Raw genomic sequence first — 18,727 nt, 5'->3', positions numbered from 1 at the left:
CTGGCCATTTACTCCAGGCTACCAAGCCAAGCCTCTAGCTCAATTGAATTGATTGCCCTGCTAATTTTTTAAGTTGTAAAGTGGAAATAAATTTATTGCCACCGCACAGCACATTCGATTATGTGACAAGATGGTTAAATTACCAAAACTACGTCTGGCACTAAAATGTTGTTGTTAGTAAATTAGAAAAAAAAAAATAGTAGAATTGTTGTTGCATCATGTTTAAATCTGAATGTAATATGTTTAACATTTGCCATGATCAGCAACAAGAAGTCCCATCGGTCAGGTGGATCTTTTTTATTTTTTATTTTTTAATAAAGCCCAGTGTAATAATACAGTTAATTGTGTACTCATGCATCAGGAAAATTGAGTCTCTTACTGCTTTGGATGGTTCTGCAGATTTTCCCAGAGATTTTTAACTTGCTTCAGGAGCAATCGCTTGTAGAAAAGCATAACCCTAGTTTCTGCAAATTTTTCAGGAAGCATGAGTGAGACCTAAAGAAAAAATAAATTGTATTTAGCAAAAAAAATCAGACAACATTCAGGCAGTGTAGTGCTTGAATTTAGTACCTCGTCCTTGGCCCGCTTATGTGGAGTGTCTGGTTGATCTTTCCTGTAGAATTGTAGGTCCGAAACTGGGTCTTTGTTTTTCATGCCATAGTTTAGGTCAATACACTGATGGAATGGCAGAGACATGCATTTAGTATTCATTCCAGTAATTGTTGGTAGTATAATTGGTCCTGAACATGTTATATATGTTGTGCTCTAAGAGTACATACCACTAGTGTGAGATCATGTTTCATATATTTTGGCTGCTGGGCCAACCAGTCCTCCAGTAATGTCTGACAGTGAAAAAGATGTCAAGAACAATAAGAACACAATCAGAATAAGGCATTACAGTTCATAAAGTCACATCAAAAGCTGTTACACACAGATGGCTGCACACACAAACTGAATTCTATAAAATGCAATTTATTAAAAACTTTTTGTGCTGTTCCTGGAATAATATTGACTGTTATGTTTGTTGAGGACTATAGCACTTCCAACAAACTACAGAGCCTGGGCAAATAATTGATTCATTATTTTAAAAATAATTTATATGCTTAGCCTAATTTGTTTGTTTTATTTTCTATGCAAGAACAAATGGATAGGGTTAGGGTTAGTTGGAGTTTTGAAAAAAGAAATGGATGAATTTAAAGAATTTTTATAGTCTGTCAAAGTAAAACTGGCAAAGGCTCATTTACACACTTCTCAGAGATGAGGGGTAACCTTAGGTTGGCAAAAGTTGTGTTGTTTCATGGGGGTTTGTGCCTTTGCTTGAAACTTTTTTTGGCCTAGAAGAGGCAGTTTCTGTAAACAAGTATCTGTGCTGTTGAGAGGAGATTGGCTTGAAATATTAGTGTAAAAGGGAAGTTATGTGAAGACATTCTATGGAATTAATGTGTGCCAGAGTCCATGGTGATAGCAAGTAGGCTTACAACTGCAGTGATAGCACCGTGGCTACTGGCCTTGTCCAACATCGCTACTTGCAGCACATGAAGCTAGAACGCTAGAACACTCTTTCTCTGAGGCTGGCCAGCTGTATTTTTTTTTAAAGGAAAATGATTAAAAAGAGGTTGACTTGTTTGAACAAAATGTCTGATTATTAATTTGGCAATAGCCAAAGATTTCCTGAATTAATTTCTTGAGGTGTATCCTTAGGTCATTTATCAAAACTCAAAACACCCAAAATCAAAAGAGTGAAAGAGCACCTCTAAAACAAGAAAAGATGACCAACCCCAGTAATGTTGTGGGAGGACTTGAAATGGGCTAGCTTAATACCCTCAAACATCATGCAGTTTAACACTTTAACACTATTATTATGATTTGTTAAAAGTAGGTTATCTTTGTCTTTTAGTATTGTTGATATGAAGATTGAATATCTGTACATGCAAATATGTTTTTTAATACCAAAATGGTAAGTCTTGCTGAGGAAACAGTAATAGTAATTAGTAGTAGTACTACTAGTAGTAATTTTGGTCAATTTGGTCAAAATGACTAACCTCACGTTTTTCAGCAGTATCCAAGCCAAGTTTATTTGGATTTAATTGAAATATTTCCTCATCAATGAAATGGTAAAGGTTGCGTTCCAATATACTTTTAATGATTTCCTGTGATTCTGAGAGTTCATTGTTTGATGAGCGTAAGATTTTCTGAAGAATGTCATCTGTGAAATGAAAAGAAATGATTCAGCATATATGCAGCGCTGGAAAAAAAATGTAGAGACCACCCCACATTATCAGTTTCTCTGGTTTTACTATTTATAGGCAATGTGTTTAGGGAAATTAACATTTGCGTTGTATTTCATAGATCATGGACCACTTTTCCCCTAAAATCCAAATAAAATATTGCTATTAAGAGCATTTATTTGCAGAAATGACAACTACTCAAAAACAACTGCTAAAATAATGCAAATAAATTATTATTCAAATTTAAACAACACAGTACTAATATTTGAACTTTGAGAGCATTCAAGAATCACTATGGTGAAATAACCTTGACTAGTCTTTCACATTGCTGTTGGGTGACTTTATGCCATTCATAGTCTGAAAATTCAGATAACTCAGCTTTGTTTGATGAACTGCCTGGAATAAAACGGCTGTCATATGCATAGAGATGCTAATTTAAGAAAAGAAATTAAGGGTTCTCTTAATTGTTTCCAGAGATGTATAAATAAGGTGATGCAGGACATAAATAATTTAGAACTTCCGAAGTACGTTCAGTCTAGAGCAACTTATCCAACATGTATAAGATTAAGTCTGCTCTACCAGGGGCTAAATATAATTCTTTCAATGAGAAAAAAATCTGTATAATTTGTTAGCTTGTATTTGCAAGGGATATGGAACATTCCAGTAGGTACATGTATGAAGTTTAATAAATTATAGTTTATTTAGTAGTATAGTGTGGAATCATTACAGTTTTACAGTTTATTCGGTTTGTAAAAAAGAGAAAAAAGGGAGAACCTGTTAGACACGTGAAAGTTTCACAGTCGTCCACTGCTTGAGTGATGGTTAGTTTTTTTTGACCCAGTGTGAGGTGTTCATCAGCAGCTATGAGTGCATCTGTTATCCTAGAAACAATAATGTATAAGAAAGAAAAAAATGCAAATACACAAAGAAAAAAGATACACTAATCTGTAGCAACTAAAATAAAGTTTCTTATGAATATATGTTGAATATTCGTCAGTCATATTCGTTAGTGCTGTTGACAGATAAATGATACAAATGTTTATTAATTGTTTATTAATAAACAGTACACTGATGATCACTCTGCAGACTCTTGACTGTGCTGCAAAGTACAGCTCAAACCACGTGCACTTTTATTCAGCCTCTACTGAATTTCTAAAAAAATTCTCATATTTTAAATAGTCTAAAAGCTCAAGAAATGTACTTATGTCTTTGAATGAAATGAATGACAAACTGAATTTTGCTAAAAACACATACACCACAAATTTGTTAAATATGTTAAATTAATATGTTAATATTTAATACTCAGTTAATTTTAGAGAGTTAATTTACCTCTTACATTGTTGATTTAACAATGTTTAGCAAATTTGCTTTGTATATCTGCATGTTTTAATCCTATAAACATAATACACACATCCCCAGAAACAAAATATATACAGGTTAAACTGAAATAAATATTTGTAGATAGTTGTGAGAGAAACATAAGTAACAAGAGGCACTTTTCAGTCTGTAAAGTATTGAAGTATTGCAATTTGTCTTTTTTGCTCGCATACTGAGTGTTATTGTGCATAGTGTTTTTATTTCATCTGTTTTCTGCCTGCTTTTGCCTTGCCTAATTGTTTGTGATCCTGTATGCCGTTGGTTTTGACCTTTGCTCGACTTTTTGACTGTTTTTTCTTATCCCATGTATCTGCTCTACTGGTTTTGACCTGGACTGTATCATTTCCTGTATCTGTGGATCACACTTTCTTCATTAAAGATTATATTGTTTTCATCTGCTAGTTTGTCAAGCCTGTGTTCTCACTTCCACATTATTGTGTGGCATATGTAACTTCTTTGGGATCAATGTTTTTTAGGTAGGTGAAAATGCCATGCCATGGATACCTCAGAGTTGGCTGAGAGGCCTGAAGGTTAAATAATATATAAAATAGAATGTATTGTTTTTATTAAATGTTACACATGCGTTGTCTAATTGTGTTATCATTACTTACATGAGTTCAACTGCCTTTGTTACCCTGTGATGACAAGCTCTTTGATGTAGGAGGTTGCGAAGATGAAAGAGTTCATACATGTTCATTGCTTCCTGATAAAGACAAAACAACTCAGATCTCGTTTGAATGTCATTGTATATGAGATTTTTATGCATTAATAATCACCTTGTCTCTCATGCAGATCTGCGTTTTACCCCCCTGAACTTTACAAACTCGGGCAAACATCATGTAGCGTTCATGGGAGAAGTTAGATGTCATACCAAGATGGTGGCAATCTCTGAATAAAGAGCAAAAGATTGATTATGGAACATTATGTACTTGTGGAACATTTTGCTGGATATTAAAATTGAACCTTTATGTATACTTGCAAAGACTGCATATAACTCACCGGCTGAGGTAGTCCATTTTGTCAACATCAATGCCGGTTACATGATTGGCCACAATCTCATACAAAAAAGACTTCTCCTTTTTCCTTCCTTTATATGGCCACTGTACAGTGCAAACCAAAAGATTTACTTAATCTTAGAAATGATAAGACATGAAGAAAGAATAAAAGCTTTTTTTCTCCATTTAGCTCCACTTCAATCATGTTCTCTTGATAGCTGTTTCTAACACATAGAATAGGCTATTCTAAATGTATGCACATTTTTATGCAAGCCCAAGCACAAGCACACATTAGCCTGATTAATCTGTAGTTGGAACAGTGTTGATATCTTGTAAACTGAGTGCCTCGTCTAAACTGGTGAAGCTGTGTTTGATACTGTCAGTTGTTGTATATGTACTCAACTTCCCAGACTCATCTTCTTGCTCACATGACCACATTTTAGACCATGTGCCCCTGAAGCTCATCAGCTCTGCTACTTAACCTCTCCCCACACAATGACTCTTTGCATTGTATTGCCGACCTTCACCCATTTATCTTTTGTGTTTGTTTGCCCTGTTTTGTCTGCTTTTATACCTGCCTGTTTCCCGTTTTCTGATTTTGCCTCAGGTTACCACAGCTCCAGTTTTAACTCTCGCCTGTTTACTGGTTTGGTTTTGGATCGCCACCTTTTTTAATAAACTTTCATAATCTTGTAAAAGTGACTGAACATATCTATTTCATGACAATGTGATTAAGTTGTGTTTTTGTTGCACACTAAGAAAAACATGTTTGCCTTGTGTGGTTTAGAAAGGACCTGAGTGGGCTAACAATATGCCCATCCGCAACAAACTCTCTCTCTGATGGTGCTCGGAGTGATATGCCCAGGCTCTTTAGGGTATATAGGCAGAGGTCGTTGTCTGTTCAAGACTGTTTTTTGGTGGTGCTGACACATTTGCTCGCTCTGTTTTTCTCTACCAGCATCTCTTTGAGTTGCGTGGTTGACATGACTCCTCTATAGCTGATGTCCAACGGGCAGGCCTTTGTTTCACACATTTTCCATATTGCCTCGTCTAAACTGGTGAAGCTGCATTTGTTTCTGTGACCAGAGCACCTGCCATTGGCTCCATCTTACAAAAACAGAGAAAACATGAACACAGCAGTGTGGCTGTTGCTTGCCATTCCCTGCTGTTCTCTTGTTAATTGCGCAGTATTTTGATTATCGTGACAGCCCTATATGAGATATGCAGGACAAAAATGTGGCAGAAAAACAAAAATAAGAAACATCCACATCAATGACAATACACTAGATTACCTCGTCTCCTTCTTTTTGAGGACTATTAATCAGCTCTTTAATAAGGTCAAAGTCATTGTTTTCAAAACCATAATCCTCTTCCATGATGCGTTTGATGTCGCCTTCAATCAGGTGGTCAAACATTTTGACTGATTGGGCCTCATGCTATCCAGTGAAAAAAAAGGCGCATAAGTTAGATTTTTTTTATGAGCATACTTTAAAGGTGCAGAATAAAGTGCATTCAAAACATACAGTTTTTTGTATAACAGGTAGCTCTAGCTTGTCAACCTGATTGTTTGAGAAGCGTTCTAACTGTGCTATTTTGCTATAACAGCAGTTTTTTGACAAACACTATATCACTCCACTGAATACCGTTGCTATAAATCATACAATGAACCAAGAAGTAACAAACAAGAGCAAAAGAAAACAAGAACAATCTTAAACGAAACTAAAACTATTAATAGAAGTATAAACAATAACAAACTGAGTAAAAAGAAAAACTGTGAGTGGAAATAGAGTTTAATAGAGTTTAGTTGATGGAAGGAAATGCCCACATTAAAACATTAAATGCTACATTTATGACCCAATTTATTTGTTTCTCACTTAATTTTCTGAAATGTTGTATAAAAGCAACACAACACTCGAGATCATGTGTTATGTCTGTTTCATCACAGCCGTGCTGTTATTTAAAAATAGCACACTCCCCTAAAGTTCTATTACTTTTGCAATCTGCGATTGTAGAATACTCATTGAGAATCAATAAAATAATACATTTTACATGTGCAGATTAATTAGAAATATTACATAATATGAATGCTGACTGCAACGCCTCTTAATATTAAGCATTTGTATAATCTTATTCTGTACCTTCCATTCGGTAGGTACCGAATGGACATCTCCATGAAGGCCCCTTGACATCTCCATGAAGGCATCAAATGCATGTGAGAATGGGCCGTGACCTTAATTTAAACAAGACAAAAAACATTTAACGAATCTTGGGCTCATTTATTATTTTATTGTCACTTTCTTGTCATAGAAGAAGTGTTTCCTTGTGAATGCGTTAATACTATCATTGTTTATATTCATTGTTCATTGAGTACTCGTACTCAATGTAGATTTTGAAAAACTGTCATGGAAAAAAGATTGACAACATGGTCTGTTGCTGCCTGAATTTCAGCTTTTCAATGTGGTCCGTTGTAAGTCAAATGACCCTGCACCCTTCTGCTTCAGTCTTTAGTCTTTCTACTGACAAATACTCAATTGACATTGTTTAGGGCAGTGCAGCCTTATCTTACTCTCAGCTTTATTTCAAGAGCATAGATAAATTCCCAAAAGCATGAATATACTTATTTCTTCCCCCAAGCCATCAGACTCCTCAACACAACTCAACTTCTGAACTGATATCTTTCTGGTACATGTACACTCTCCCTCTCTCTCTCTCTTTCCAACCATTTACCCCAGATAACATGGGAAGCATTTTTTGCACAAGCATTTGCACTAATAACGTTACTACCTCACTGGACTCTATTTATTGCACATTGCACAACTTGCACACTACCCCCAATTATTTATTATTCTCTGGTCTGTACTGTGTTGTGTTGTCTGTCCGCACTTGTTTGTTTGTGTTGCACTTGTGTCTTGTATGCACTGTCTATGTTGCACCATGGTCCTGGAGGAACGTTGTTTCGTTTCACTGTGTACTCTGTATGTAGTTGAAATGACAATAAAACCCACTTGACTTGACTTGACTTATTTATTGAATTTTCTCTAATATTGAATAATCTCTAATGTTGATGTTGGCATACTCCAATACAAGGTATTAACAGGCACAGCATAGACATACAGTGCTAATGAAGGCTGAATAGGTTAAATATTTATTTTGCTTTCAGTTTAGGGACAAAAAATGTTTGCTTACATAATGTTTAAAAAAGTAAGACCCTCTTGTTAACTGTTTTACCCACTAAGCCCCTAGTGTTAACCGTTTTACTCCAGTAAGCTCCAATTGTTAACTGGTTACCCAATTAGCTCCAGTTGTTCACTGTTTTACCCAGTAAGCTCCAAGTGTTATCTGTCTTGCACAATATGCTCCAATTGTTAACTGTTTACCCAATTAAGCTCTAATTGTAAACTGTTTTAACCAATAATCTTGACATCTTAACACTCCAGTCCTTCTTTTCCATTTTCTGCCTAACACACCCAAATCTTGAGGCTTTCTGCTCATAACTTATATAAACTAGAGGTAATTTAATGAGGTAATGTTACTAAAAAGTTTTCAAATTAGTAATAGAAAACATTTAAAGATATTGAAATAGATATGCAGTGGTCAAAATATGAAGAGAACCACAAATAAAAAGGTTTTCTGAATTATTTTAAAATCTAGATTAGAATTGGCTAAAATGGCTTCATGAAAAATATGAATATGCATACTGTACCATAATGTTTTGTCATAAAAGTTTTATTTAAAGATAATTCTAATTCTAAGCTTTAATATGATATCTTGGTTGCCTATATTGGACATGTAATGCTTCAGATATACTGCTAAATATTCACCGTGACAGATTTGTAGCCTGTATTCGGGCTATGGCGTTTTAAGAGATTAATAATTAACCTTAATATTTAACAATTACCTTAATATATAAGATATATTTGTAAATGAAATTGACATTGTTTAACTCTGGAGTAGTTGCACATATTTAATATGTGGATACTTTCCTTAGGTAGAAAGCTTTTTTAGTCACTAAACTAAAATCACATTCTTGCTTAAAGGTTGCTATTTAAACATTGTATCCGCATACTAAACTCAGGCAACATCAAATCATTCACAAATGCAACTTTATTATAATATTAGTTTTGCTGTACCACAGACAAGTTGTTATTGTCAAATGTGTAGTGAGTGTCTCACCCAGGTCATGACACAGTCCAGCAATCTGCACACAGAGTTTATCAGTGTCATTTATTCCCAAAGCAGGTTGGCAATCTCTCAGGTTCTGTACAAGCTTCCCTGCCAGATGAGCCACACTGTTAATAAAAATGAGAAATATACCCGTTGATAAAAGTTACCTCTGAGCTACCTCTGTCCATTAAAACAGGTATCTGAACTTTACCCAATGCAGTGCTCAAAGCGATTGTGAGACACTCCTGGAAAAACCAGGTAGCCCCCTCCAAATTGCTTGATGTTCCTCAAGCGCTGAAACGCTGGAGTATCGATTATTTTCACCAGCAGAGGGTGCATCTCAATATGGCCATGAACGGAGTCATTAAAGATCTAAAATAATAAGCATGTAAATTATTGCCAGCATTGCAATAACTGGTTGTCTAGATGTAGATAATTTGTCAATCAACAATCACAATCATGATGTACTTCGTCTGCCAATGTAAAACTGAAAGTATTTTTTGAGCTCATTTGACCACATTTGTTAGGCAAATGTTGTGCAAATACTTTTTTGAGGTTCTTAGTTGGGTATTTAGTGGCGTCTTGTTTTAAAGGTTGTGCATTTAAAAAAGAGAATCATTCTGTTGCATAATTTTGCTCTTTATTCCTTTCTCTAGCTCAAATTAAATGAAATTAAGACATGAAAATGAACAATGATTGCAGAGCATTTGAATACTTGATAAAGCTTTATTCTATATGATTTATACTGTCATGAGCAATTACATCTAGGTATGGCAATTATTTAAATATAACTATTTAATTATTTAAAGGGGATTTAGATTTCAATTTAAAACATAGTAAATATTTTGTCAGAATTGCATGGTCTGCAATCATCTTACCTTGTAGACTGCTTTCTCCTTCCTAGTTTGTTCCCCTTGTGAGTTGTTCTTTGCCATTGTCTTACTGCTGTAAATGTTGTAGAGGCAAAATAAAGAAGTGGTTTCTTATGTTTAGCACAAGTGGTCTTGCCAGTCTTACAATCCTTAATAATCCTAAAGATAACCACATTCATCATTAGTGTTGGACACAAATGGAATTTGGCCTCCGCCTTTAACACATCCATGCAATGAACATATACATATATATACAAATACAGTGATCACGTGCCCGAAGAGGTGTGTCTTCGCTGTTGCATTTGGTCAGCAGAGTGTGTTAAGGGATTTGCTTATGGACCCAACAGTTGCAGCTTTGCAAACAACTGAGCCTCCGCTGGGCTACCTTTTGTATTACATTTGTGTTGGGTGGAATGTTTGTTGAATGTCCCGAATCTCTGTTCTATATACATTTTGTTGTTCTTGTTCCTTTTCTTTTTTCATCTTTGTCTCATGCTAGGCTTTAGTGCTTTATTTTATTCAGGATATTGTCCACTTTTATGAGATTTTGTTCTTGGATTGTAACCTATTGACTGTTTTATTGTGCATTGTCCTTGGGTACCTCAAAAGGTATTTTTAAATACAATTCCTTATTATTATTATTATCATCATCATCATCATCATCATGTTTTAATAAAAGCCTGACCAAAAGCAGAATAATTGTGCCATAAAGTATTGCTTAAATATATCTATATCTTATATCTTAAATATAAGTATAATATAATAAAATTAATTGCTTTGGTAAATTGTGATTTGATCCTCAGTGCCATAACAAATGCAGTGGTATACCTAGAATCTTATGGGCTCATATGCAAAAAAACTGAAAGCCTGCTTCCCCCATGAAAATTCCTTATAATAAAAAAAAAACTGAAAGATCTGCAGTGAGAAAATTATTAAAAGATGTATCTAAAGTGCCATTCTGTACAATTGATCATTTTAATAGTAATTACAGCTGGGTAGAAACTACTAGAAACTGCTGATAAGCATTAAAAATGGTTCACATTTTAGTCTATATTGCATGGTCCATAACCATCTCACCTTGTAGATGACTTCAATCTGCTCCACTGTCTGAGTACAGGCGTCCTGGACAGAAGACTGATGAAATGGAGTGGAGTGTGATACTGGTAATTTATAGTGTTTTACAGTTGTGCGTTAGCATTGCAATAACTGGTTCTGCCAGTCTGGATGTAGTGAATTTGTCACTCAACAATCACAATCATTATGTGCTTTGTCTACCAGTCTAAAACTGAAAGTATTTTTGAATTTACTTGCAAATTTACTTTTTATTTTAGGTTGTGTATTTAAAGGCAATTATTATGTTATACAGATGTTACCACATTTACTGATTAATTATAGTACCCTGAAGTGCAACCCATTTTTGGATATTAAGTTTTCATTATTTCCGTATGAATCTTTTAGAAGTTCTGGAGGTCATTTTGAGTTATGACCATCTCAATTTCAAATATGTAGTGTAGGGGCAGTGTTGATTCTTTCATAATTTTACAAGCTAAATATTAACATAATCGTATCATGCATTTATTGTTCATGTCCATCCCAATTAGACAAATTCCTCTACTCGTAGGCTGCTATTTCTATTGTACATGGTAGTAATGTATGTACACACACAGAAGTTACTGTTTATCAAAAAGGTGAATCTAATTGGCTTGTTTAGAGGGAAAAAACGAGCAGTACTGGTCAAAGTAAGACAAGACTGCACTGGAAAATTCAATCATTTAAAACACTGTTTATCTGATTGGTGCTGTTAAATCAACAGTTAAAAAATTGTCTTTGCTTTTACAGTATTACTGTTAAATATTTGGTACTGCTGTAACGAAACCACATTTTATGGCAAATCTGTGGCAGCTTTGGTTTATATATAGCTACATATGTCCTGGTGGTACGGCGGTATATTCCTATCATTACATCTCTCACAGTACATCCTGTATAAAACATGAACATGTTTGAGCCAGTATTTACACACGCTGTCTCGCTGGTATGAACCCAGTATCAGCTGTGTTTGTGTATGTGGTTTGACAGGTTGCTGAAGGTGATTGAGTCGTGGTGTATAGTGCACAGTGTTTCATCGTATGGTCGGAACACTGCAGTGGTGTACACTGTAGATTATAAACCACTACCATACTGGACCCTACAGCTTTATTCTATGATCAGAACACTGCAGTGGTGTACAGTGGAGAAGCACAGTTTCTTGAAAGCTTTAAGTGTTGTTTATCTGATAAGTGCAGTGTCGGTAGTCTGACAGGTCTTGCATGGAACTTTTTATCTATTTTTCTTTGAATTTATTGCAAGTGGATTATCTTAATGTCTTAAAAATAAACAATGTAACATTACAAGACATAACAAGATGCTTACTAATGGAAAACTAAAGAGGTTTATTTAAAAATGACCAAAAGAAGAGTGCCCAGGTAATAAAACAGGCTTGAAGATGATTAAGGCCGAAACCCTCTAACCAGTGACACCAATCTTTAAAAGTCAGCATAACTGCAAGTAGCTCACGGTCACCAATGCCATAATTATGTTAAATGGTTTTATCATGTTGTAAAGTGCTGTATGTTCAGTTTGAACACTTATGCTGTTTCTTACATGCCACATCACCAATGCACATTCTTGGTGTGTTTGGAATCAAATATGTTTTTAATGAAGCCAGTGTTTAGGAATTGTGGTTTGATGGGTTATTGGACGGAACATATTATGAACAGCAGTTTTTTTTTTTGAATGAATCTGATACTTATTGTTTTTTTTTTAGCTAAATATAATTACTTCAAATGACCATAAAGTTTTCAGTCTTCCTGAGTATTCCTAAGTTGAGTGAACTGTTTAGAAAATTAAGGATAAAGTTTTCACTCTAAATGAAATTGCTTCTTACATAAGTGTAAAAGTTTTATTTTATTATTTTATTTATTTAACAAAGATGGTTTAGGAGAGTGAAGCTGAATTCCTGCTGCTGGAGTGGCTTCTCTTTTGAAAACAGGCATCTCTTGTATGTTCTGTATTTTAATTACTTCTGTTCAGGGTGTGTAGAAGAGACACCCTGATTAAATAGTCATGTGGCATGAGCGGCCAGGAGGTAAAACTTAACTCCCGCAATGTAAAGGAAAGCCATGTTAATAAAACCTGTTGTAGACTTAGAGTTATACATCATAAGCTTACAATTATGAGGTTCCATCTCTCTTTTGTGGAAACAGATAGAATCTAATAATTTTGATATTACCACCATTATTGTTCTTTTGTTTTTAGAAGGTTTCATGTAATAGTCAAGGTATACAGTGGGGGAAAAAAGTATTTAGTCAGCCACCAACTTGGGTGCAAGTTCTCCCACTTGAATGAAAGAGGCCTGTAATTGACATCATAGGTAGACCTCAACTATAAGAGAAAAAAAAAGAGAGAAAAAAAAAAAAATTGTCTGATTTTTAAAGAATTTATTTGCAAATGATGGTGGAAAATAAGTATTTGGTCACCTACAAACAAGCAAGATTTCTGGCTGTCACAGACCTGTAACTTACTAAGAGGCTTCTCTGTCCTCCACTTATTACCTGTATTAATGGCACCTGTTTGAACTCGTTAACAGTATAAAAGACACCTGCCCACAAACTCCAACAGTCACAATCCAAACTCCACTATGGTGAAGACCAAAGAGCTGTCGAAGGACACCAGAAACAAAATTGTAGACCTGCACCAGGCTGGGAAGACTATATCTGCAATAGGCAAGCAGCTTGGTGTGAAGAAATCTACTGTGGGAACAATAATCAGAAAATGGGAGACCTACAAGACCACTGCTAATCTCCCTCGATCAGGGGCTCCACGCAAGATCTCAGCCCGTGGGGTCAAAATGATCACAAGAACGGTGAGCAAAAATCCCAGAACCACACGGGGGGACCTAGTGAAGGACCTGCAGAAAGTTGGGACCAACGTTACAAAGGCTACCGTCAGTAACACACTACGCCGCCAGGGACTCAGATCTTGCAGTGCCAGACGTGTTCCCCTGCTTAAGCCGGTACATATCCGGGCGCGTCTGAAGTTTGCTAGAGAACATTTGGATGTTCTGGAAGAGTGTTGGGAGAACGTCTTATGGTCAGATCAAACAAAAGTAGATCTGTTTGGTACAAACACAACTCGTTAACTTGTGAATGCTGAGTTGCATCCAAAGAACACCATACCAACTGTGAAGCATGGGGGTGGCAACATCATGCTTTGGGGCTGTTTCTCTGCAAAGGGGCTAGGACGACTGGTCCGTGTACATGAAAGAATGAATGGGGCCATGTATTGTGAGATTTTGAGTGCAAACCTCCTTCCATCAGCAAGGGCATTGAAGATGAAACGTGGCTGGGTCTTTCAGCATGACCGTGATCCCAAGCACACTGCCAGGGCAACAAAGGAGTGGCTTCGTAAGAAGCATTTCAAGGTCCTGGAGTGGCCTAGCCAGTCTCCAGATCTCAACCCCATAGAAAACCTTTGGAGGGAGTAGAAAGTCTGTGTTGCCCGCCGACAGCCCCAAAACATCACTGCTCTAGAGGAGATCTGCATGGAGGAATGGGCCAACATACCAGCAACGGCGTGTGCCAACCTTGTGAAGACTTACAGAAAACGTTTGACCTCTGTCATTGCCAACAAAGGATATGTAACAAAGTATTGAGATGAACTTTTGTTATTGACCAAATACTTATTTTCCACCATTATTTGCAAATAAATTCTGTAAAGATCAGACAATGTGATTTTCTGATATTTTTTTCTCATTTTGTCTCTCATAGTTGAGTCTACCTATGATGTCAATTACAGGCCTCTCTCATCTTTTTAAGTGGGACAACTTGCACAATTGGTGACTGACTAAATACTTTTTTTCCCCACTGTATATATTTTAGATGCTCTTTTGGACAGCATGTGTACTCTGTTTTAGTCCTAGATTGCTTCCTTCAGTTGCAGATTTAGTAAGAATTTAGTACAATTTAAGAATTTCTATAATTATGAGTAGTTGATGTATTTTAAGAAATTAAGTTTTGTTCAAGGTTTGCCCTATAATTCTATAGGCAGCTCACCTGAATTAACATAATAAGGAAATCACTATTATTTTTAACTAGCTAAATAATAAATCAGTTACTATTAATTTAACTCTGTTACTGTTATTTGATTTATATTACTGATTATTGTCTGATATCTGATGTTCCAAATAAAACAATACAGAAATCACACAGAGACAGCAAATATGAACATGCACATATGCACAAGATCAGACAAGGATGGATGATAAGGAAAACCTGGGAGTAACAAGGGGCATGGTTACAAAGGAGACACGGTCTTGCAAGTGGATTATTTTAATGTCTCCTTAAAAATAAACAATGTAACGTTACAAGACATAACAAGATGCTTATTAATGGAAAACTAAAGAGGTTTATTTAAAAATGACCAAAAGAAGAGTGCCCAGGTAATAAAACAGGCTTGAAGATGATTAAGGCCGAAACCCTCTAACCAGTGACACCAATCTTTAAAAGTCAGCATAACTGCAAGTAGCTCACGGTCACCAATGCCATAATTATGTTTAGTAGGTATGAGCTTGTATTCGCAACTGAGTGAAATGGTTTTATCATGTTGTAAAGTGCTGTATGTTCAGTTTGAACACTTATGCTGTTTCTTACATGCCACATCACCAATGCACATTCTTGGTGTGTTTGGAATCAAATATGTTTTTAATGAAGCCAGTGTTTAGGAATTGTGGTTTGATGGGTTATTGGACGGAACATATTATGAACAACAGTTTTTTTTTTTGAATGAATCTGATACTTATTGTTTTTTTTTAGCTAAATATAATTACTTAATTAATTAATAATGACCATAAAGTTTTCAGTCTTCCTGAGTGTTCCTAAGTTGAGTAAACTGTTTAGGATATTAAGGATAAAGTTTTCACTCTAAATTAAATTGCTTCTTACATAAGTGTAAAAGTTTTATTTTATTATTTTATTTATTTAACAAAGATGGTTTAGGAGAGTGAAGCTGAATTCCTGCTGCTGGAGTAGTTTCTCTTTTGAAAACAGGCATCTCTTGTATGTTCTGTATTTTAATTACTTCTGTTCAGGGTGTGTAGAAGAGACACCCTGATTAAATAGTCATGTGGCATGAGCGGCCAGGAGGTAAAACTTAACTCCCGCAATGTAAAGGAAAGCCATGTTAATAAAACCTGTTGTAGACTTAGTTATACATCATAGGCTTACAATTATGAGGTTCCATCTCTCTTTTGTGGAAACAGATAGAATCTAATAATTTTGATATTACCACCATTATTGTTCTTTTGTTTTTAGAAGGTTTCATGTAATAGTCAAGGTATACAGTGGGGGGAAAAAAGTATTTAGTCAGCCACCAACTTGGGTGCAAGTTCTCCCACTTGAATGAGAGAGGCCTGTAATTGACATCATAGGTAGACCTCAACTATAAGAGAAAAAAAATGAGAGAAAAAAATCTAAAAAAGAAATTGTCTGATTTTTAAAGAATTTATTTGCAAATAATGGTGGAAAATAAGTATTTGGTCACCTACAAACAAGCAAGATTTCTGGCTGTCACAGACCTGTAACTTACTAAGAGGCTTCTCTGTCCTCCACTTATTACCTGTATTAATGGCACCTGTTTGAACTCGTTAACAGTATAAAAGACACCTGCCCACAAACTCCAACAGTCACAATCCAAACTCCACTATGGTGAAGACCAAAGAGCTGTCGAAGGACACCAGAAACAAAATTGTAGACCTGCACCAGGCTGGGAAGACTGAATCTGCAATAGGCAAGCAGCTTGGTGTGAAGAAATCTACTGTGGGAGCAATAATCAGAAAATGGGAGACCTACAAGACCACTGCTAATCTCCCTCGATCAGGGGCTCCACACAAGATCTCAGCCCGTGGGGTCAAAATGATCACAAGAACGGTGAGAAGAGATCCCAGAACCACACGGGGGGACCTAGTGAATGACCTGCAGAAAGTTGGGACCAACGTTACAAAGGCTACCGTCAGTAACACACTACGCCACCAGGGACTCAGATCTTGCAGTGCCAGACGTGTTCCCCTGCTTAAGCCGGTACATATCCGGGCGCGTCTGAAGTTTGCTAGAGAACATTTGGATGTTCTGGAAGAGTATTGGGAGAATGTCTTATGGTCAGATCAAACCAAAGTAGATCTGTTTGGTACAAACACAACTCGCTGTGTTTGGAGGAGAGTGAATGCTGAGTTGCATCCAAAGAACACCATACCAACTGTGAAGCATGGGGGTGGCAACATCATGCTTTGGGGCTGTTTCTCTGCAAAGGGGCTAGGACGACTGGTCCGTGTACATGAAAGAATGAACGGGGCCATGTATTGTGAGATTTTGAGTGCAAACCTCCTTCCATCAGCAAGGGCATTGAAGATGAAACGTGGCTGGGTCTTTCAGCATGACCGTGATCCCAAGCACACTGCCAGGGCAACAAAGGAGTGGCTTCGCAAGAAGCATTTCAAGGTCCTGGAGTGGCCTAGCCAGTCTCCAGATCTCAACCCCATAGAAAACCTTTGGAGGGAGTTGAAAGTCTGTGTTGCCCGCCGACAGCCCCGAAACATCACTGCTCTAGAGGAGATCTGCATGGAGGAATGGGCCAACATACCAGCAACGGCGTGTGCCAACCTTGTGAAGACTTACAGAAAACCTTTGACCTCTGTCATTGCCAAAAAAGGATATGTAACAAAGTATTGAGATGAACTTTTGTTATTGACCAAATACTTATTTTCCACCATTATTTGCAAATAAATTCTGTAAAGATCAGACAATGTGATTTTCTGATATTTTTTTCTCATTTTGTCTCTCATAGTTGAGGTCTACCTATGATGTCAATTACAGGCCTCTCTCATCTTTTTAAGTGGGACAACTTGCACAATTGGTGACTGACTAAATACTTTTTTTCCCCACTGTATATATTTTAGATGCTCTTTTGGACAGCATGTGTACTCTGTTTTAGTCCTAGATTGCTTCCTTCAGTTGCAGATTTAGTAAGAATTTAGTACAATTTAAGAATTTCTATAATTATGAGTAGTTGATGTATTTTAAGAAATTAAGTTTTGTTCAAGGTTTGCCCTATAATTCTATAGGCAGCTCACCTGAATTAACATAATAAGGAAATCACTATTATTTTTAACTAGCTAAATAATAAATCAGTTACTATTAATTTAACTCTGTTACTGTTATTTGATTTATATTACTGATTATTGTCTGATATCTGATGTTCCAAATAAAACAATACAGAAATCACACAGAGACAGCAAATATGAACATGCACATATGCACAAGATCAGACAAGGATGGATGATAAGGAAAACCTGGGAGTAACAAGGGGCATGGTTACAAAGGAGACACGGTCTTGCAAGTGGATTATTTTAATGTCTCCTTAAAAATAAACAATGTAACGTTACAAGACATAACAAGATGCTTATTAATGGAAAACTAAAGAGGTTTATTTAAAAATGACCAAAAGAAGAGTGCCCAGGTAATAAAACAGGCTTGAAGATGATTAAGGCCGAAACCCTCTAACCAGTGACACCAATCTTTAAAAGTCAGCATAACTGCAAGTAGCTCACGGTCACCAATGCCATAATTATGTTAAATGGTTTTATCATGTTGTAAAGTGCTGTATGTTCAGTTTGAACACTTATGCTGTTTCTTACATGCCACATCACCAATGCACATTCTTGGTGTGTTTGGAATCAAATATGTTTTTAATGAAGCCAGTGTTTAGGAATTGTGGTTTGATGGGTTATTGGACGGAACATATTATGAACAGCATTTTTTTTTTTGAATGAATCTGATACTTATTGTTTTTTTTAGCTAAATATAATTACTTCAAATGACCATAAAGTTTTCAGTCTTCCTGAGTATTCCTAAGTTGAGTGAACTGTTTAGAAAATTAAGGATAAAGTTTTCACTCTAAATGAAATTGCTTCTTACATAAGTGTAAAAGTTTTATTTTATTATTTTATTTATTTAACAAAGATGGTTTAGGAGAGTGAAGCTGAATTCCTGCTGCTGGAGTA

The 18,727-nt window shown here is 36.0% G+C and overlaps 1 protein-coding gene across 1 annotated transcript; it reads right to left on the bottom strand.

The window, feature by feature from the left end:
• Positions 1-375: 375 nt before the first annotated feature.
• On the bottom strand, positions 376-9,699 carry LOC140541865 (deoxynucleoside triphosphate triphosphohydrolase SAMHD1-like). The gene is made up of 13 exons (XM_072664661.1): positions 9,643-9,699; positions 8,976-9,136; positions 8,774-8,889; positions 6,739-6,830; positions 5,893-6,036; positions 4,605-4,705; positions 4,382-4,493; positions 4,217-4,308; positions 3,003-3,109; positions 2,043-2,206; positions 780-842; positions 571-675; positions 376-495 (listed from the first exon to the last, which is right to left on the bottom strand). The coding sequence occupies exons 1-13, from the start codon at positions 9,697-9,699 to the stop codon at positions 376-378; spliced, it is 1,434 nt and encodes a 477-aa protein (XP_072520762.1).
• Between the last annotated feature and the right edge of the window lie 9,028 nt (positions 9,700-18,727).

Source organism: Salminus brasiliensis, chromosome 20 (genome assembly GCF_030463535.1).
Source record: "Salminus brasiliensis chromosome 20, fSalBra1.hap2, whole genome shotgun sequence".
In the NCBI taxonomy this organism is placed as follows: Eukaryota; Metazoa; Chordata; class Actinopteri; order Characiformes; family Bryconidae; genus Salminus; species Salminus brasiliensis.
Note: the sequence above shows the minus strand (reverse complement) of the source record. Positions and strands in the feature narration are given on the sequence as shown.